This window comes from Lissotriton vulgaris, unplaced genomic scaffold (assembly GCF_964263255.1).
Source record: "Lissotriton vulgaris unplaced genomic scaffold, aLisVul1.2 SCAFFOLD_2706, whole genome shotgun sequence".
NCBI classification, from domain to species: domain Eukaryota; kingdom Metazoa; phylum Chordata; class Amphibia; order Caudata; family Salamandridae; genus Lissotriton; species Lissotriton vulgaris.
In genome coordinates this window covers 77,176-98,959 of record NW_028254054.1, presented here as the reverse complement: position 1 = coordinate 98,959, position 21,784 = coordinate 77,176, and the positions used below count along the sequence as shown (strand labels likewise).

The window sequence follows — 21,784 nt, the reverse complement described above, 5'->3', positions numbered from 1 at the left end:
CCTTGTGAGTCCGTAGTATAAGGTACCTTAGGTATCAAGGGCATAGGTACCCCAGAGGCCTCCCAGGGGCTGCAGCATGTATTATGCCGCCCCTGGGAAGCCTTCCAAAATGGCACCACAGGACTGCTACTGCAAACTGGGTAAGGTGGTGCATGCACCCCTTACTGAGATATAGGTTACCTATACCTACCACATATCATTGACACATATAAACCTATACGTCACTTCTATGGCAGGCCTTATCGATCCTGAAGGCAGGGTGCTGGGTTTTGTGTGAGAGGGTGCCCATGCATGAGCAGAGCCCCTCTGCAGCTTTCGGAATCTATTCTCTGTAGCTTTTCTGTGATTCAGTCAGATCATATACTCTTAAGTGCATTATAACCTTGCGGTTAATGCTAACTTTGGAATGGCTACATGGAAACATGTCGTGTTTGGTGTCAAACACTATGGAATCCTACCCCCCCCCCCCCCCACCCCCGCCAGTCCAGGTGGCGGGGGTAGAATTCCACCCTTCTAGAGGGAGAAGACATGTACACACACCGGTCTATCCGGTAATAGTTTAAAAGAGCCCAGCATCACAAAATGGATGCTGCAGCCACAGAAACAAGTCTGACATCCTGCTGCTGGATGCAACTCTGGCAGGGGAGGCCTGGACAATAGGTTTCCTGTCCAGGGAGGTGCTGGCACCTCCCCTGGCAGGCTTTATTGTATTGGGGCAGGGTGGGTGCATTCAGTGAATGCTTTCCAGACAGTGCTGGGGGCACACTTGGTGTTCCTGTGCATACCCCAGTTTAAACCGGTTACAGGGGCACTCAGCCTCTGATCTGGCGTGAAACTTAACAAAGGGAAAGGGGTGTAACCACCCCCTTCCTGGGTCCACCCATAGGTGGGACCATAGAGTTAGTCCAACCCTTAAACTTAGTATAAGTATAGGAACCCAATCCTTAGGACTTTAGATTACCCTGGACAAAACTCTGCAACATATATCCTGGAACTTCGACATTCTATTTTGACTAGAAGACGGAAGAATCTCCCTTGGGGTCAAGGAGTGACTCTCCTGTTCAAATAGGCACCAAAGAAGGATCTTGCTGGTCTGCATTTCCAAGGCTCCCGCCAGATTCCAAAGGATTTGCGTCACAGGACACGGACTTCCAGACTTCCCCGAGGCCGACTCGAGATCCCAGCAAAGCTGAGACCCGCAGCCATCATGAGAAACGTGGGACCGGAACTCCTGGACACCGTGCACATTTGCAAGTGCATTGACTTCCCGAGCTTTCACGAAGTTGTGCTTTGGGTTACTTGTAGTCCAAGCCCTGAGCACCACCTGCACCGAAGATTGTGGGCCAACACTCCACGAGTGTTCCGTGGGCCCGCTTCTAGCATTTCCACTCGAGGCTCTATCACGATCCCTGGTCCGTCGACTGGTGGTCCCCATAAAGGCAACTCTGATTGTTTCTTGGGCTTTCCTGGTTGCTGCAGACATGCCCTGACTCCCCTCCAAAAGGTGAGTCCCTCAGACCTTGCTGGTCTGCACCGAAGCCAATCTTTGCTTTCTGTGTGGGTTGCTGTTGCCAAGGCTTGTTGGGTCCAATCCAGAATCTGACACCGCAGCACTTGACATCCTTTGTGGGACAGCTCAAATCCAGCTCCTGGTCATCGTCAACGCCTCCTGGTCCTCATGGCTGAAGAGTCAAGCTTCACCTTCTTCACCTGAAATCACCCATCATTGGTTGGCATCTTCTCATCGCCTTTCTGGTCACTGGCTAGTGACCCAGACTCTGTCCCCTCTGCTTTCAGGTTCTTCAGCTCATCGGTCCATCCTTGGATCCACCCGGACACTTTCAACTTGGTCGGCAGCAGCCCATTTCAGCAGATCTCCATTGAAAACGACTACGAAACCCAACACCAAAAGACACCTATGCACCCGGCTTCCCTAGGTGAGATAACTTGAGTACTCCAGTGCTCCCGTGGGTGTTGACTCTAGAACTGCCTAGTTCTAAAGGGGTTTGCTCCAAGTCCTCTTCTAAGTGTCCTTCCTTTGTAATTTTCCAACCGCGACTTTCCTCATAGAAGTCAATGGTGATTCGCGGCTGTGTTTAGACACTGCACGCGTCCCCCGTGGGTCCCCGGTGTTACTACCTTGGGTGGTTCCTGGTGGCCCCAGCGGTTCTAAAGGCTCTAGGCCTTGTATCTATGTCAGTCGTGGTTCTTATACCACTTTCTTAGTATATGGTTTGTGACGCCCCTAGGGCTAATCGTATACTGTGGTAATTTACTGTGTGCTAAATAAGTTTACTTGATGTACTTTTGCCTCTAGCCTCATAAAGAGACTAGAGGGATTTGTTTAAAATAAATACATATATTTTATATATATACCTGGTGTGGTTCTCCTTTCATTTGGTCATTCATGAGATTATAGACTGGTAAAACAAGCTGCTTTACATTCCTTCAAGAGTTAGCTTAAAGGCTGCTCTGCACAGCTACCACTTGGATAGCTTTCTATATATGTTGTCTTTAAACCTACCATCAATAAGGGTCATTTGGACTGGTGCAAGGTGCCCACTAGAATAGTGGACATCATATGCCAGGCTTACTTCTCACACTCTGAGTAACTCAGGAGACCAACGAACCAGCCTGGTCCGCTGTGTAACTCAGGAGACCTACTAACCAGCCTGGTACGCTGTGCAACTCAGGAGACCCACTTACGAGCTTGGTACTCTGTGTTACTCAGAAGACCTACTAACCAGCCGACACCTAGTACTTGTGGCCAGAAGAGGATGAAGAGACCTTGGAAGGAAGATGCAGTTGGGTTCAGTAGAAAGTTGACTTCACTGAATCTGTGGTTATTACTTGCCTGTCTACTCCAACTTCAAAACGAGGCTGCGCTTACTCAAGACAGCCGAGGTAAATGTTCAAGGTACAACACCAAAATATGGAAGGTAGTTATGTGTGTAAACGTGCAATAATACAACAGCTTTGGTAGTACTTTAGGCAGGTATAGAAACAACTTCATTCATTATGACGGAATAGCGGCACCTGGATCTTACTGGACTCGGTCAAGACTGCTGCCCTGGTACCGTTGGACCTCTCTGCGGCATTTGACATGGTCTCCCGCTCTGCGCTTACTCAACACTTTTCTGCTGGATGTTTTCCGATGGCCTCCTTCACGCCGTTTGAATTGGAGTCTAAAAAGTCTACCACAAGGCTCGGCCTACAGCTCTTTGCTTTTCATACTTCATGCCTCTTTCCTGTCCTGCAAAGTCAGCTCTTCGTATGTCGCTGACACTCATTTGCTGGTTCGATTGTCAGAGGCGCCAGGCAACGTACAGGTGGAGTTTATCAACCACGCGAGAGCTATAGCAAACTGGATGAACACCCACTCCCTAGGTCTCAATGCCGGGAAAACAAATTCTCCAGTATTGATACTTTCATAGATTCACATGCTTGAATCTTCCTCGTAGAGTAGTGAGTGCAGAGTGCAGACTAGTGAGTGCAGACTAGTGAGTGCAGACTAGTGAGTGCAGAGTAGTGAGTGCAGAGTAGTGAGTGCAGACTAGTGAGTGCAGACTAGTGAGTGCAGACTAGTGAGTGCAGAGTAGTGAGTGCAGAGTGCAGACTAGTGAGTGCAGACTAGTGAGTGCAGACTAGTAAGTGCAGAGTAGTGAGTGCAGAGTAGTGAGTGCAGAGTAGTGAATGCAGAGTAGTGAGTGTGCAGACTATTGAGTGCAGAGTGTGAGTGCAGAGTGTGAGTGCAGAGTAGTGAGTGCAGAGTGCAGAGTAGTGAGTGCAGAGTGCAGAGTAGTGAGTGCAGAGTAGTGAGTGCAGAGTGAGTGTAGAGTAGTGAGTGTAGAGTAGTGAGTGCAGAGTAGTGAGTATGCAGACTAGTGCAGAGTGCAAAGTAGTGAGTGCAGAGTAGTGAGTGCAGAGTAGTGAGTGCAGAGTGAGTGTAGAGTAGTGAGTGCAGAGTGAGTGCAGAGTAGTGAGTGCAGAGTAGTGAGTGCAGAGTAGTGAGTATGCAGACTAGTGAGTGCAGAGTAGTGAGTGCAGAGTGCAGAGTAGTGAGTGCAGAGTAGTGAGTGTGCAGACTATTGAGTGCAGAGTGTGAGTGCAGAGTAGTGAGTGCAGAGTAGTGAGTGCAGAGTAGTGAGTGCAGAGTAGTGAGTGTGTAGAGTAGTGAGTGCAGAGTAGTGAGTGTGCAGACTATTGAGTGCAGAGTTGTGAGTGCAGAGTTGTGAGTGCAGAGTGTGAGTGTGCAGAGTAGTGAGTGCAGAGTAGTGAGTGCAAAGTAGTGAGTGCAGAGTAGTGAGTGCAGAATGCAGAGTAGTGAGTCCAGAGTAGTGAGTGCAGAATGCAGAGTAGTGAGTCCAGAGTAGTGAGTCCAGAGTAGTGAGTGCAGAGTAGTGAGTGCAGAGTAGTGAGTGCAGAGTAGTGAGTGCAGAGTAGTGAATGCAGAGTAGTGAGTGCAAAGTAGTGAGTGCAGAATGCAGAATAGTGAGTCCAGAGTAGTGAGTGGAGAATGCAGAGTAGTGAGTCCAGAGTAGTGAGTGCAGAGTGAGTGTGCAGAGCAGTGAGTGCAGGTGCAGAGTGGTGTGTGCTGTTGAGTGCAGAGTGCTGTTATTTATGATTTAAGGGGAAAAAAAGAAATGTCATGAGCAATGCCAATAGCTCTACTTTTAATGATGCCGAGACCATTGCATTGTAAATGCTTGTATATTTTGCTTTTATGAGTTTTTGCTCGAATAAAGCTAATTTGACTGACTGACTGTTAGCACCTATACATGCACACTAGAGTCGAAGGGTTGCAGTGTCGGCACATATATATGTGCACTGGAGTCAAATACTTGCAGTGTTAGCACCTGTACATGAGCACTGGAGTCGAAGGGTTGCAGTGTTGGCACTTGGACATGCGCACTGGAGTGAAAGGGTTCCAGTGTTGGCACTTGTAAGTGTGCACTGGAGTCGAAGGCTTGCAGTATCGGTACCGGATGTATGACATTACAACGCATGCTTTTACCACGCATGCCTTTACATCGCAGTTTTTACAACGCATGCTGTTACAACGCATAGCTTTAAGGGGTGCTGGATAGTGAATAGTTTAATTTACTATTCCAACTCCAGTCCCTGTGGATAGTAGGGAAGGTGTTGGATAGTAAATTAAATCTATTCCCTATCCTAGTGCGCCCCCCAGCGCTATGAGTTGTAATGATATGCGTTGCAATAGTTGCGTCGTAAAGGCACTGCGTGGTAAAAGTTGCGTTGGAAATGATGTTCCCCTCGGTACCTGTCCATGCTTACTGGAGTCGAAGGTTTGCAGTATCAGCACCCATAAATGCACAATGGAGTTGAAGGGTTGTAGTGTCAGCATCAGTACATGCACACTGCAGTTGAAGGGTTCCAGTGTCGGCACCTGTACTTTGGCACTGGAGTCAAAGCGTTGCAGTGTCGGCACCAGTACATGCACTCTGGAGTTGAAGGCTTGCAGTGTCGGCACCTGTACATCTGATCTGGAGTTGAAGGGTTGCAGTGTCGGCACCTGTACATGCGCACTGGAGTTGAAAGCTTGCAGTGTTGGCACATGTACATGCGCACTGGAGTTGAAGGATTGCAGTGTCAGCACCTGTACATGCACACTGGAGTTGTAGGGTTCCGGTGTCAGCACATGTACATGCGCCTTGGAGTCGAAGGGTTGCAGGGTCGATACCAGTACATACGCACTGGGGTTGAAGGGTTTCAGTGTCGGCACCTGTACTTTGGCACTGGAGTCAAAGCGTTGCAGTGTCGGCACCAGTACATGCACTCTGGAGTTGAAGGCTTGCAGTGTCGGCACCTGTACATGCGCACTGGAGTTGAAGGCTTGCAGTGTTGGCACATGTACATGCGCACTGGAGTTGAAGGATTGCAGTGTCAGCACCTGTACATGCACACTGGAGTTGTAGGGTTCTGGTGTCAGCACATGTACATGCGCCCTGGAGTCGAAGGGTTGCAGGGTCGACAACAGTACATACACACTGGAGTTGAAGGGTTGCAGTGTTGGCACCTCTATATGCACACTGAAGTCGAAGTGTTCCAATGTTGGCACCTGTACATGCACACTGTAGTCGAAGGGTTGAAGTGTCGACACATGTACATGCACACTGGAGTCGAAGGTTTGCAGTATCAGCACCTGTACATGCACACAGGAGTTGCAGGGTTATAGTGTCAGCACCTGTACATGCGCACTGAAGGTGAAGGCTTGCAGTGCCTGCATCTTCGCATGTGCGCTAGACTCATAGGGTTGCAGTGTCGGACATGTACATGTGCACTGGAGTCAAAGGGTTGCGCTGTCAGCACCTGTACATGTGCACTGATGCTGAATGGTTGCAGTGTCAGCACTTGCACTTTGCACTGAAATGGATGGGTTCCATTGTCAGCACCTGTATATGCGCACTGGAGTCGAAGGGTTGCAGTGCCTGCACCAGTACATGCACACTGGAGTTGAAGGGTTGTTGTGTCAGCACCTGTACACACATCCTGAAGTCGAAGGCTTGCAGTGTTGGCACTCGTACTTGCACACTGGAGTCGAAGGCTTGCAGAGTCAGAACCTGTACACGCACACTGGAGTCAGAGACTTGCAGTGTCCGCACCAGTACATACGCACTGGAGTCAAAGGGTTGCAGTGTTGGCACATACATATGCCCACTGGAGTCGAAGGGTTGCAGTTTCAGCCACTGAACAGGCATACTGGAGTCGAAGGTTTGCAGTGTGGGCACTGTAGGAGAGTAGGATCTGCTTACTATGGTTACCCCCACTTTTTGCTGGTGTTTCAATGTTTTTCGACTTTAGTCTGGCTGGGGCCCTGCTATCCAGGACCCCAGCTTAGCTGCTTCCTCTCTAAACTGATTGCCTGTACTTTAGGTACACTCCAGTTTGGTTACTGAGGTACCCTTGTGAGTCCCTCGTATATGGGGAGGCGCAAGGTTGTGACGCATTCCCAGATTCATGCTATGTTGTAAATCTAGGAATGTGTCAAAATCCATTGGTGTTGAGTGGGAACCCCCCACAACATCCACTGCACGCCTCCACTGCGGAGTGTGATGCGAAGCATCCACTTGCGCTGCGTTGCCTTACACCATATCTACGATGCCCTGCAAAGCCAGGCAGGGTGGATAGATAGGGCTTTGTACTCTGCGCTGCCAGAACTGAGGTTCTGTAATTCTCAAACCTGACTCCATTTTAGTCTTGCCCTCACGTAGGACTGTGAAGTAGGTCCAACGAACAAGTGGCCTGGCCTTCTGAGTTCGTGCATATATTAACTTGGGTTTTTCTGACTCTGAATGAACTGCAGAGAGAGTGACCCTTTTCACCTGAAACTGACCTTTTGCATAACCAGTTTCACTAGCTGATCGTTGTCTGAGTTTTTCAATCACTGTTCAGGACCTCGTTAACCTTTAGTTTCCTTGCACATATCTTATCCTAAACAATATCTAAATTGTTTCTTTCCTTACGACTTTCTTTTCTAAACATGGGTTTTTGCCATGCGTCGTGACTGCCATCTGGTGTTGCCTTTTACGTAGGCCTCAGAAGTTACTCTGCGAGCAAAGCAGTCTGACCTTTTGTGGGTCATGTATACATTACCTAAGGTTTTCTTCGTGTGCTGGAGTTAATTTCAGAAGCTGGCCTTTCACTTGGAAGTGACCCTGCCGAGCCAATTTCCCTGCAAGATCGTTATCCACTTTCCCAATCACCATTCAAGACATTTGTTAACTTTTAAGTTTCTTTACGTTTCTGTTATCTTGCACATTATCTGAAACTACTTTTCTTTACTGTTTCTTCATTTCATGGGTTACGCTTTCAATTAAGGGTTTGTCCGGGTCTTCCAGATTATTATTTAGATATGCCTAAATATTAACTTGTGGGTTGGGACACTGTAAAATGAGCTTTACTGTATGATGCTGTGTGATGTCATGTATTTTCTATTGGTTGAATTTTGGTGCAGGGGCGTGCATTTTAAATGTACCTTTTTATGTATAAATAGGGATGTCTCGCCTTAGTAAAATTCAGCAGTTTCTTGAGTTGTACACCGTGTTGTATTGCTGGGATTTCTGCTACTAGCTGCAGCTAATAAATTTGATCTCTGACGCCACCTAGAAGTATTCCGTGTCTCTGTATACCAAGGCAAGGGAACCCAGAGGACTTTGGGCGTGTCCCTGGCGCCGCTGGGTATTTGACATCCCAGTTCTTCAGAACATCAGAAAAAGTGGCATTCCGGCGGCACACAGGGCTTGCAAATAAGCCACACTATGCACAGACACTACTGAGAGAGTCATCCCACAGCCATCCAGGCACACATACCCTTTCTACTCACACACCATGACCAAGACAGGGTTTCCAGGTCTCAAGTTGCTCACTTCTACACTCACAGCTGGAAGACTAGTTTCATAGCCTCCTCTTCACCATAAACGCCAACAAACTCGATTCAGGCAGCAGCCTCCTGATTTTTTAATCAAAAAATTACTCCTGATATTGTTTCTGCTTCAATAAAAGTCAACGAGGAAAACACAGTCTCCCTGATTTTTTTCCCTTTATAACTTTAGTTGCTACAGTGGGAGCTCCTGCTGGGTGCTGTTTCTGACTCCATCTTTCCCTTTTGTCTCTGCAGCTTTCGGAGTGTGCGGCTGGGCACTCACATCCTGTTTCGAGAGTATGGATTTGTACATGCCACGCCGCACAACCGCTCGTCCTTCGTGCGTGCCTTCTGGCAGTGCTTCCGTCCCGTCGGCAAGAATGGAGGTAAGCGGCTCACGTTCACTGTCTATACGCCAAGTGGTGAGGTCTGGCGACCCACAGATCTGTACCGGGGACACAGCCCCTGAGGTCTGGAGCCTGAGAGATCAGTTCAGGAGGTGCTGCTACTGAATAACCACTGAGGATGGGGTCCCCCAGATCTGATCAGGGACACAGCACGGAGGTCTGGAGTCTGATAAGAACACAGATGGCTCTCGACCTCGGGATAGCTATTGTGCATCAGTGTGTATGTGTCCAGATGTCCGGTATATGAAGTGCGTGATCACTATGTGTGCTTTGTCTGTCGTTTCCTGATTGGTTGAGTGTTTCTATCTACATGTCGTATCTAGCTTTGTTGTATTTTGGGGAATGCAAGCCTGTGGCCAAAGGTTTTATTGGGGCCAATTTCCTCTGACCTGTTTGTGGTGCAACTATCTGTGGGATCAATTGGGATCAGGGTTTTCCCTGGATGTGCGTTTGTCTTTAGGTTTGGAAAGCCCCCACCTTTGGCCTGATGTTACACTTCTCTCCATCATGTCTGAGGCAGCTGTACCACTTTGCAGGGTCCGTCCGGCAACACTTGAGTTTCCACAGCACTTCCTGCTGGAGTACTCCCCACATCATGCCTACATCTCTCTCCAGGCCCTGTCTGAAGCACTCTCTCCTCACCATGCCTACATCTCTCTGCACACTCTGCCTGCAGCAGACTCCCCACACCATGCCTACATCTCTCTGCACACTCTGCCTGCAGCAGACTCCCCACACCATGTCTGCATCTCTCTCCACACCCCTCAGCAGCTCTCTTAACACCCCTGCATGCAGCACTCTGCACACTCATCTGCAGCACTCTCCACCCCCTGTGCAGCACTCTCCACCCCCTGTGCAGCACTCTCCACCCCCTGTGCAGCCCTGTCCAAACCCCTGCCTGATCGCCTGTTAATGCACTCACTGCAGCACTTTCTCTGACCACCGGTCTTATGTGACGCCCGCACAGACCCCCTCGTGTGATGCCCCTTCAAACCACAGACCTCCAGCACAGACCCCTGTGTGATGCTCCTTCAGACCACACACTTCCAGCACAGACCCCATGTGATGTCCCTTCAGACCACAGACCTCCTCGTGCGATGCCCCTTCAGACAATCACTATAACAATCCATCCCGTACGGGAACAGCCTGTGGCACGTCATATGCTATGAGCACCTTACGATCATATCGATCACTATCACATATCCATCCATTTATTGTTCGGCAGACAGGATATCCGTGGCTGGTCTGATGGAGTGACCCGTCCGCCAAGATCTAAATCAGCCCCTCAGTGCTCCAGGCAGAGTGCAGACGACATTAGTGAATCCAAAGTGAGTGGACGTTCTCAAAGATCGACTCACGCCCCGGATCTCAGGTTGTTGACGGCCACGCTAGGGTATTGTGTGACTTCTCAGTGCCAGATTATCTGGTGAGTGACTTGCTGAAGACTTGTGTAGTCTTCTGGGATGTCTAGGTTCTGCGACTTTGGTACAAGTGCAGACTGGAGGCGATGAGAACTTTCAGGAAAGCCTGCTCAGGACAGTTGTAAATCCCTGTGCTTTTCATGCATAGGGTGAAATGTGTTAACTTCACAAGGAAGATCTTATTCCATTCAGCGGTTGGCCTTGATGGCATCTTCTGCTTCAACCCTATGCGTCTTGTGCAGAGCGATCGTGTAGGAGAAACCCATTGATCTTGGAGTAATGTTCGCATTCCCCGTTTCAGCCTGTCTTGTGATAAGCGGCATTCTGAGCTCCTGATGATGGAGCACGGAGCGCGGAGTTTGGCAATAACTCTGCCTACGCCGTGTGGCGGAGTTCACCTACCTGAAATGGCTCCTTAAAGGTTAGCCCTCTAGTTCTCCACTTCTCCTCTGTAGTAGTCAGGCATGAACTGTGCATGTCTGAGACATGCGCTTATTCCCCTGCATTTTGTGAAGTTAGTGTGGTGGTGGGTGCCGCGTGAGTGTGTGGGAAATGACTCTGGGACTGGGCTCGGGCTCAAGCTCGCAGGGGCAGTGGAACCTGCGCACCCGAGACGCCCTGTGTGCACAGGAGAAGGGGGGTCGCAAGCTTGGTTTTTCTTGTTGTGGTGGACCGCTTCTGACTTTCACCCCCTAACAATTGGGGGGCCAGAGAGCGCATCCGCTAAAGCTAACCCGGATGTAGTTCCCCTGAAGGTGTGGGGGTTGGAACACACCCCCTCACACATTCGAACCCCGTTATTGGGTAGAGAAGATGACAAGACTTCACAATGGGTAGGATCGACAAACACACAATATGGTGCCATCGAAGTCCCACTGGCGGGTATAGCAGCGCTGTGGGACAATGAGAAGGAACCCTGGTCTTAAACGGCGCCACAAAGTGGTCTGACCACCAGAGCTGAAGCGGGGGCCTATCGACCAATCCTTGAAGCTAGAAACAATAGGGTCCAAAAGATGCCCTGCAACATGAGTAGGCGATGAACTTAAGAGTGTCAAATTAGGAACACCCAAATCCTCGATAAAGGACATATTACGGTTACAATCCAAGTCCTCAAGATGGAGATTAAAGTCCCTAAGTATAGTAAAATTAGCAGCACACAAAATGTGAGGGGCCAATGAGTCAGGTAGAGAAGTTCACCCCTTCCCAGGGTATCCAGGGGGCAATAGATCAGCGCCCCAGAAAGTCTACATTCAGGGCTGAGGGAAAGTGTGAATGTCTGAGCTTCGCAGTCAGGAAGCTGAAGTTGGTCAGATTAGCTTTGTTTTGGGGAGGGATCGTCATAGGGCAGCTTGCTGCCGGCCATGTGATGGTTGTTGGGCGCCATCTTGCGATTGGCAGTCAACGCACAATCAGACCTTTTGTGGTTGCCAGGCTGGTCACACACACAAGCAACAGCAAAGCTCAGGAGATGAGGGTGAGATGTGCTGACCATTGGGTGAGAAGCTTCCATGCTCCGCATTGTAGATGCCTGTTGCTTCCTTTACCAGTGGGTTGTGCTAAGCAGGGTCCGCGGGCTGCCACTTTTAACATGGTTACGCTTTCCTATGAAGAGATCCCTTATTGGGCGGTTCCTCAAGAAATGATTATAAATAACAGGAGCTCTGGTTGTCCGACGCTCAAAACTGTTTTAGTTGCCTGTTTGGTTGTGTGTTTGCTGCAGACTTCTGACACATGGTTGATACATGGACAGAGATGCTGGGTTAAGCGGCCATCTTCCTACTCACCCTAGCCACGCCCCATTAACCCTGGTTTTGACTAGGGTGACCAACCGTCCGTAAATTTCACAGACCGTCCGTAAATTGGACCTCACGTTCGTTGTCCGTGAGGATCCCTTTTACGGACGCCTTTTGTCCTTAATTTTGGGACTGGCAGGGAGCAGAGCTGTTCCCTTGTGAGAGGACTCAGCTCCCTGCTGGGGCCGCCTTGCATTCCTTCTCTTAGCATAACAGCAGCCCCTCACTCCCACTCTCATTCTAAATGCAAAGGGCACTAGGTAATAAAAGGACCAGGAGGGGATGCACATAGGAACACACAAACCACTCCAGCCTGGCTGGTGCTACCAGCATTGCTCCAGCGACATCCAGACTACTTTTCCAAGAGCATGGGACAATGTCAGCTTTGTAATCAGGTGCGCGAGAGGCACAAGTTGAACACCCGCTATTTAAAATTAATATATCACGTTTCCATTCGAGGGAGTAAAGCATACAGATCTGTTGTTTCATTTGTGTTTTTCAGATAATGAAATTTCGTCTTCACTATACTTCAAAGCGCTGGAAGGCCATTTTAATACTTGTTTTAGTATCCCCGTTGTAAAACTCATGTTCCTGAGTACTATATTGCAAAGGCATAAAAAGAAATACAAATAAAAGCATCAACAGAAAATTGAAAGAAGTGTGAAAAAGTTTGACAAAAAGCTGCGCACATAACATACTATTTTTTTATTTGTGATGGTTTTATATAGCGTGCGTACAACCTAAGGACATTAAAGTGCTTAACATGTGCACCACATTGCACAAGATCGGTTCATGTTTAGGTCTCACCTACGCAGCACGCATGCGCTGCATAGGAAGGAGATCTTGAGCATTCGATGCGCTTTTTCAGCCAAAAACGTGCACACGTTGCATTGCCTTCAATGGCAACGCTTGCACGTTTGGTGATTCCCTTGTGGGAACGAGCTTTGACAGATTTATTTATTTATTATTCATTTATTAATGACAATTATTGAGCGCGAACAAATGCCCCTGGGCGTCTCGGCGCTGAGATCTCTGCCAATAGGTTCACCAGCTGGGAGGGGAAGCTCTGAAGTTACTGGTTGAACAGCCAGGTCTTTAACTGCTTGCGGAATGACCAAAGTGAATGGCTAGTTTTTATTGACTGGGGTAAGGTATTCCATAGTTTTGGGGCCGAAACCAAGAACCTTCGTTCCCCCCAAGAGACTGTTTTGGTGCGGGGGACCACTAGATCATTTAGATGGTTCCTGCTTGCTCCCGCAAGGGAAACCGGCGTAGGCCCCCTCTTCTCTCCCTGCTGCCGTGCGAGGAGCACGCTTGCTTGTTTTTTTGAGTCATGGAGATTCCGTGTCTGGACCCCAATACGAAACCAAAGGGGATGATGGACGGAGAGATTAACATTGCAAGCACTCAGCCCCAGTCAACTGATCTAGGTTTAATCCATCATCTTTCTTTAGCTCACTCTACCACCCCAGTTCAGACATGGCCATATGCAAATCAGTATGACCCTGTGCCTCATGGGAACAGTCCATCCCAAACTGCCAAGCCATGTCTTCCCTGGACTGGAAACCAGCATCCTAGGACTGGGTTCTGGCTAATCAGCCGTCATCAGCCAGGCTAGCTTGAATCCAGTGGCAACGCGAGCAAGGGACCCACGTCAGGGCATACTCTGCCAACTTAGGGCGAAGAAAGCAAAACCAAAGGGGATGATGGACGGAGTGTTGAACATTGCAAGCACTCACCCCCAGTCCACTGATCTGGGTTTAATCCATCCTCATTCTTTAGCCCACTCTGTCACCCCAGTTCAGACATGGCCATATGCAAATCAGTCTGACCTGTGCCTCATGGGAACAGTCCAGCCCGAACTGCCAAGCCATGTCTTCCCTAACCGAAGCAAGCATCCTGGGACCGGAACCCCAATACAACTGCGTAGCAAAATACTTATGAATTGTTGAATGTCCGTGTCCATTCAGCAATTCATCAGTAACCATATAATATATTATTAGCATGTGAAATACTACAAAAAGACCTGCACAGTTGCTTAAAGCTGCGCGCATACTGAAAAACTGTGAAGTGCACAATTGTCTCAACCTAATACAAACTTATTTTGACTTGCACTTAAGTGGTTGTCTATTTACTTACTTACATAATATCACACAACCTCCTTTGATAGGTCTGTAAAACTTACATTTGTCACAAAGTTTTGTCCTGAATATTGACCCTTTGTCCTGAATTTTTACACTCACCTTCCTGAATTTGCACCCATGCCAGTTGGTCACCCTAGTTCTGACGACTGTCCGCGTGCTTGGAAAGGATCACTCGAATTTCCTCTTCTATTTTTAACTCACAGCATAGGTCATGGGTGTAACTACCTACACTAACCCCAGATATTCCCTCTGCTACTGACCTCCCCTATGGGTGAGAGCATACAGTTTCATCCTCGTCACAATCTATTTACATATTCAAAAGCTGAAGGATCATCTTCCAATAAATCGATTTAGATCTGGCCCTGGTAGATCACCTCCTCGAGTGTCAACCTGGATACTGACTCCCTGCTGCCAACCTCGGGCTACCGGCCCCCACCCTACCCAGTGCTGACCTGACTCCAAGTGGTTATCAACCACCTTCAGTATGCCCTCTTCCTCCTACCCCCGCTCACCTACCTGAGTATCCTTACACGAATCCAGTGACTGTCGCAGCCCCGACTCAACCTGCTTACGGGTCACACTCCAATATTTCCACTCGAGTCCCCAACATCTTCTCTGCTTAGCTCCCCACTAGCAGCCGAGGAACAGCCACCCTACAACTGTTTCACGATCCTACTTTCCTTCTACACCTCAGCAGTCAGCATCGGACCCCTGTCCCTCTACACCCCCCCCCTCACTGGCCCTAGTCCTTGTTTGCCAAGGCTTTGCTGCCCAGCCAACCTCCCAAGTTTCAAACTCTCTATACATCACCCACCCACCTAACATCTCTTATAAACCCCGCTCACATCTTACTCCTGTCTGTTCTCGTCCTTCCTAATATCAATGCAGCAACCACCCAACCTGCATCTCCACTCCACCCAATCTCAATGCAGCCACCTCCATTCCTCCTTCCCCGCTCCACCCAGTCTCAAATCATCCACCTTTTGTCCTTCTCCACTCCACCCATTCTCAACTCATCCACCTCCCATCCTTCTTCTCCACTCCACTCGGTCTCTACTCATCCACCTCCCATCCTCCTTCCTCACTCCTCGCAGGCTCAACTCGTCCACATTTTATATCCATCAACCACCAACCAACACCTCTTGTAAACCCCGCTCGCATCTGACACAAATCTGTTCACTTCCTTTCTAATATCAATGCAGCAACCACCTAACCTCCTTCCCCACTCCACCCAATCTCAACTCACCCACCTCCCATCCTCCTTCTCCACTCCACCCAATGTCAACTCATCCACCTCCCATCCTCCTTCTCCACTCCACCCAATCTCAACTCAACCACCTCCCATCTTCCTTTTCCACTCCACCCAATCTCAACTCATCCACCTCCCATCCTCCTTCTCCACTCCACCCAATCTCAACTCAACCACCTCCCATCTTCCTTCTCCACTCCACCCAATCTCAACTCATCCACCTCCCATCCTCCTTCTCCACTCCACCCAATCTCAACTCAACCACCTCCCATCCTCCTTCTCCACTCCACCCAATCTCAACTCACCCACCTCCCATCCTCCTTCTCCACTCCACCCAATCTCAACTCACCCACCTCCCATCCTCCTTCTCCACTCCACCCAATCTCAATGCAGCCACCTCCATTCCTCCTTCCCCGCTCCACCCAGTCTCAAATCATCCACCTTTTGTCCTTCTCCACTCCACCCATTCTCAAATCATCCACCTCCCATCCTCCTTCTCCACTCCACCGAGTCTCAAATCATCCACCTTTTGTCCTTCTCCACTCCACCCATTCTCAAATCATCCACCTTTTGTCCTTCTCCACTCCACCCATTCTCAACTCATGCACCTCCCATCCTCCTTCCTCACTCCTCGCAAGCTCATCTCGTCCACATTTTATATCCATCAACCACCAACCAACACCTCTTGTAAACCCCGCTCGCATCTGACACAAATCTGTTCACTTCCTTTCTAATATCAATGCAGCAACCACCTAACCTGCTTCTGCACTCCACCCAGTCTCTACTCATCCACCTCCCATCCACCTTCCCCACTCCACCCAATCTCAACTCACCCACCTCCCATCCTCCTTCCCCACTCCACCCAATCTCAACTCACCCACCTCCCATCCTCCTTCCCCACTCCACCCAATCTCAACTCACCCACCTCCCATCCTCCTTCTCCACTCCACCCAATCTCAACTCACCCACCTCCCATCCTCCTTCCCCACTCCACCCAATCTCAACTCACCCACCTCCCATCCTCCTTCCCCACTCCACCCAATCTCAACTCACCCACCTCCCATCCTCCTTCTCCACTCCACCCAATCTCAACTCACCCACCTCCCATCCTCCTTCTCCACTCCATCCAATCTCAACCCATCCACCTCTTGTCCTTCTCCAATCTGCCCAATCTCAACTCACCCACCTCCCATCCACCTTCCCCACTCCACCCAATCTCAACTCACCCACCTCCCATCCTCCTTCTCCACTCCACCCAATCTCAACTCACCCACCTCCCATCCTCCTTCCCCACTCCACCCAGTCTACACTCATCCACCTCCCATCCTCCTTCCCCACTCCACCCAATCTCAACTCACCCACCTCCCATCCTCCTTCTCCACTCCACCCAATCTCAACTCACCCACCTCCCATCCTCCTTCCCCACTCCACCCAGTCTACACTCATCCACCTCCCATCCTCCTTCCCCACTCCACCCAATCTCAACTCATCCATCCCCCATCCTCCTTCTCCACTCCATCCAATCTCAACTCACCCACCTCCCATCCTACTTCTCCACACCACCCAATCTCAACTCACCCACCTCCCATCCTCCTTCCCCACTCCACCCAATCTCAACTCATCCATCCCCCATCCTCCTTCTCCACTCCACCCAATCTCAACTCACCCACCTCCCATCCTCCTTCTCCACTCCACCCAATCTCAACTCATCCATCCCCCATCCTCCTTCTCCACTCCACCCAATCTCAACTCACCCACCTCCCATCCTCCTTCCCCACTCCACCCAATCTCAACTCATCCACCTCCCATCCTCCTTCCCCACTCCACCCAATCTCAACTCATCCATCCCCCATCCTCCTTCTCCACTCCACCCAATCTCAACTCACCCACCTCCCATCCTCCTTCTCCACTCCACCCAATCTCAACTCACCCACCTCCCATCCTCCTTCTCCACTCCACCCAATCTCAACTCACCCACCTCCCATCCTCCTTCTCCACTCCACCCAATCTCAACTCACCCACCTCCCATCCTCCTTCTCCACTCCACCCAATCTCAACTCACCCACCTCCCATCCTCCTTCTCCACTCCACCCAATCTCAACTCACCCACCTCCCATCCTCCTTCTCCACTCCACCCAATCTCAACTCACCCACCTCCCATCCTCCTTCCCCACTCCACCCAATCTCAACTCACCCACCTCCCATCCTCCTTCTCCACTCCACCCAATCTCAACTCACCCACCTCCCATCCTACTTCTCCACTCCACCCAATCTCAACTCACCCACCTCCCATCCTCCTTCTCCACTCCACCCAATCTCAACTCACCCACCTCCCATCCTACTTCTCCACTCCATCCAATCTCAACTCATCCACCTCCCATCCTCCTTCTCCACTCCACCCATTCTCAACTCATCCACCTCCCATCCTTCTTCTCCACTCCACTCGGTCTCTACTCATCCACCTCCCATCCTCCTTCCTCACTCCTCGCAGGCTCAACTCGTCCACATTTTATATCCATCAACCACCAACCAACACCTCTTGTAAACCCCGCTCGCATCTGACACAAATCTGTTCACTTCCTTTCTAATATCAATGCAGCAACCACCTAACCTCCTTCCCCACTCCACCCAATCTCAACTCACCCACCTCCCATCCTCCTTCTCCACTCCACCCAATGTCAACTCATCCACCTCCCATCCTCCTTCTCCACTCCACCCAATCTCAACTCACCCACCTCCCATCCTACTTCTCCACGCCACCCAATCTCAACTCAACCACCTCCCATCTTCCTTCTCCACTCCACCCAATCTCAACTCACCCACCTCCCATCCTCCTTCTCCACTCCACCCAATCTCAACTCACCCACCTCCCATCCTCCTTCTCCACTCCACCCAATCTCAACTCACCCACCTCCCATCCTACTTCTCCACTCCATCCAATCTCAACTCACCCACCTCCCATCCTCCTTTCCCACTCCACCCAATCTCAACCCATCCACCTCCCATCCTCCTTCCTCATTCCTCGCAGGCTCAACTCATCCACAATCTCTATCCATCAACCACCCACCCAAGATCTCTCTTGCAAACACACACTCACATCTTCCTCCAATCTGTTCACGTCCTTCCTAATATCAATGCAGCAACAACCCAACCTACGTCTCCACTCCACCCACTCTCAATGCAGCCACCTCCCATCCTACTTCTCCACTCCACCCAATCTCAACTCACCCACCTCCCATCCTCCTTCTCCACTCCACCCAATCTCAACTCACCCACCTCCCATCCTACTTCTCCACTCCATCCAATCTCAACTCATCCACCTCCCATCCTCCTTCTCCACTCCACCCATTCTCAACTCATCCACCTCCCATCCTCCTTTCCCACTCCACCCAATCTCAACTCATCCACCTCCTGTCTTCCTTTTCCACTCTAACCAATCTCAAATCATCCACCTCGGTCTTCCTTTTTAACTCCACCCAATCTCAACTCATCCACCTCCTTTCCTTCTCCACTCCATCCAATCTCAACTCATCCACCTCGGGTCTTCCTTTTCCACTCCACCCAGTCTCAACTCATCCACCTCCTTTCCTTCTCCACTCCATCCAATCTCAACTCATCCACTTCGTGTCTTCCTTTTCCACTCCACCCAGTCTCAACTCATCCTGACGAGGTCACTCATTTTGATCCCCTCCACCTAGGTTTAGATACGACAGCTCCACCCTCCCTCCCTTCTCTCACACCCTATTCTCTCCACGGCCCTCCACACAATGGTGTCTCTCTGAACACCTAAGTGTCTGCTCTAAGATGTAACTCCTCACAGACCTTACTGCTAACTAGACCCCTGAACTCACTTCTGTGATAACTCAGTCCAAGCCTCCTCCAAAGCCCCGCCCACCCTCCTCTCCTGAGCTCCTCCTCTCCCTGCCTCTCCTGTCCATAAACTCTGTCCCCAAGCTGGCCTCCCCGCTGCATGCTGACAATTTTGCAAACCCAACTGACTGCTACCCGCGGCCCATCACTGAGCTGACCATGTGATACAACCTCAACTGTGACAAAGGGTCACACATCAATAAGGCAACCTAAACAGCGACTAAAAAATTCTAAATGAATATGGAGTAATGAGGCAACTGCCTCGGTATCCAAAAACCCACCACTGTCAGAAGGAATCTGACAGGAGAAGACAAGACACAGAGCCTCCCCGCTGTCCACATTCAACCCCCGCTCTCACCAAAGGAGCCCCAAGGAGACATGAGTGTTAACCATAGAGTTCCTTCGAGTACCAGGAAGAGATGGCTTAGAACGTCTCCTGTTGCTTTCGGCGCAGCACGGTCATCCTCCCGGCTCCCCATCCATTCATTGCCACCCACTGCTGAGGCACTAATGCCCACTGGGAGCCGCGGCTGGAAGCCCACCCGGGCTCCCCATCCATTCATTGCCACCACTGCTGAAACATTAATGTCCCACTGGGAGCCGGGGCCGGAACCCCCCCTCCCTCTCCTCCCCCGGGCTTTGGGCGTCAATCTTTGGGGTTCACAGAAGCAGGCGTTTTCTCTCGAACACTGGCCTGGCCTTTTCTGGTGGACAAAGGACGGTGTGAGAGAAAGATGTCGGTGCTCGGAGCAGACCCCTGAACGTCAGAAAGGGGCCCTTCGAAATGAGGGGGTTCAGGATAGAACTGGCGCAGTGAGTAGGTTTCTAACAGGGCTGGATCATGGAGAAAAGAAGAGGGCCCATGAACCGCGTGTTATCTTCACCCCAGCGGAGATTGAAATCACTCAGGAAGGGGAGGATGAAACCCCGAGCAGCCCTCCACAAACGAGGGCGCTCATAACGTTCCTCCTTAGGAGCACAGCGTTCAAGCGAGAGTCGTCGGAAGGAGTGGACACATGCAAGCCGATGAAACTTGCAGCTAGGACATCCCTGTAAGGTACAGCCCCACCCCCACCTTGCCTGGACTCACGGGACCGGCCGGGATGGAATATGGTGGGCGGAGAAGGGCTGGACGCGCTTCGAAGCGCTGAGCAGTGTTCTGTGAGGACCCGGATATGGAGGTTGTCACAGCATTTGAAATCTATCCTGCCCCTCCGCCAGTGGCTGGACCCCTCCCTCCCCTGGACTTCACCCCACCCCCTGGGAGGAGGGACCCCCTGGGCTGACCCTTGGCTCCCACCAGGACCCCCAGAGGCAAGGCTCGGCCACAGCTAACACTTATGAGGGTTCTTTGGTAAAGTTCGTTTCTGCGCTATGAACCGAAGGCCGCTTTTGATTCCCAGTCGCTGATTGGTTGTTTTACTGTAGTTGTTATTGGAGCTCAGCCTGGGTCTCTCTCATTTTTGTCCTCATCTCACCTATAAGCATATAGCAGGGTGTCACAGCCGTTGTTGTGTCTCTGGGCTCCCCCCGTCCAACTGCAATTGCTTCGGTCTCCCGACCACCTCCTGACACTGGGGTTAAGGTGCACTCATTGGACCGGGCACCTGCGCTGCCGATTACCAAAGCAACCTTAGATCTTGTCCCAGATTAGTAAGGGGTTTCCAGAGATTGGTGGGATGCTGCAGGGGCCATTACCACTATATTCAAGTAAAAAATCCTGCAAAGAAAACCCCCAATCCCTTTCCAAAATAGTCCCAGCGCCGGACATTAAAAAAAGACACGGATGTCGTCGGCTTTGGGCGCCAAACATAATGTAATGTAAATGTAAATGTAAATGTATAGGCATTTATATAGCGCACTACTTACCCGGAGGGTCCCAAGGCGCTTCGACCGCTGCGAAACCCTTCCTGGCTTCCCTGAGAGATGGTCCCTTAATGGGTATCTCCAGGTTGAGACCAGGCATCCCCGGCGGTCTGGTGGGGCCGTTAGTGAAGATGAGGCAAGCTAATGCCCAGAGTTGCCGAGTGTGATCGCTGATCAGAGTGGGCACCGAGGCGAGAGAATTATCGAGTCCGCTGACCCTGGTCCAGAAACCTGCCGCGCCGGGAATCGAACCCTGGTCCCGGGCCGTCCTCTGCTCTCGGGTCTGCCGCCTCTAACCAGTGAGCCACACTACTTCACAACATCTGTAACATTTCGGCTCGGGGGCTGGGGGGGCAAATTTTGCAATTTTAGCTGGTGTATAGTATATTTTATTGGTGACAAAGAAATGCTTCTTCTTTAAAGTAGCTGATTTTGTGAATTTATAAAGAAGCTTTAAAGAAGGTTCTAAAAGACCCCCTATGGTGGACTCAAAAGGAGGGTGGTTCCATACAGAAGCCTGCGTTGGAATATTCTGATCATCTGCTTATATCAGTTTTCTGTACCAAAGTGAAACTTCTTTCTTCAACAATTGTGGTGATAAGGAGAGAAGCTCTGTGTCCCAGTCACCCCTTACCATCCGCTCTCCGCCTC

General features: G+C 50.4%; 1 protein-coding gene across 1 annotated transcript in view; it reads left to right on the top strand.

Moving 5' to 3' along the window:
- LOC147660673 (centriolar satellite-associated tubulin polyglutamylase complex regulator 1-like) overlaps positions 1-21,784 on the top strand; it is a gene marked incomplete at its 3' end in the record, with an annotated part of 139,677 nt that overhangs the window by 51,266 nt on the left and 66,627 nt on the right. Inside the window, exon 3 of the mRNA XM_086951546.1 lies at positions 8,639-8,769. Coding sequence (XP_086807672.1) covers positions 8,639-8,769 — 131 coding nt within the window. The remainder of the gene's footprint in view (positions 1-8,638; positions 8,770-21,784) is intronic.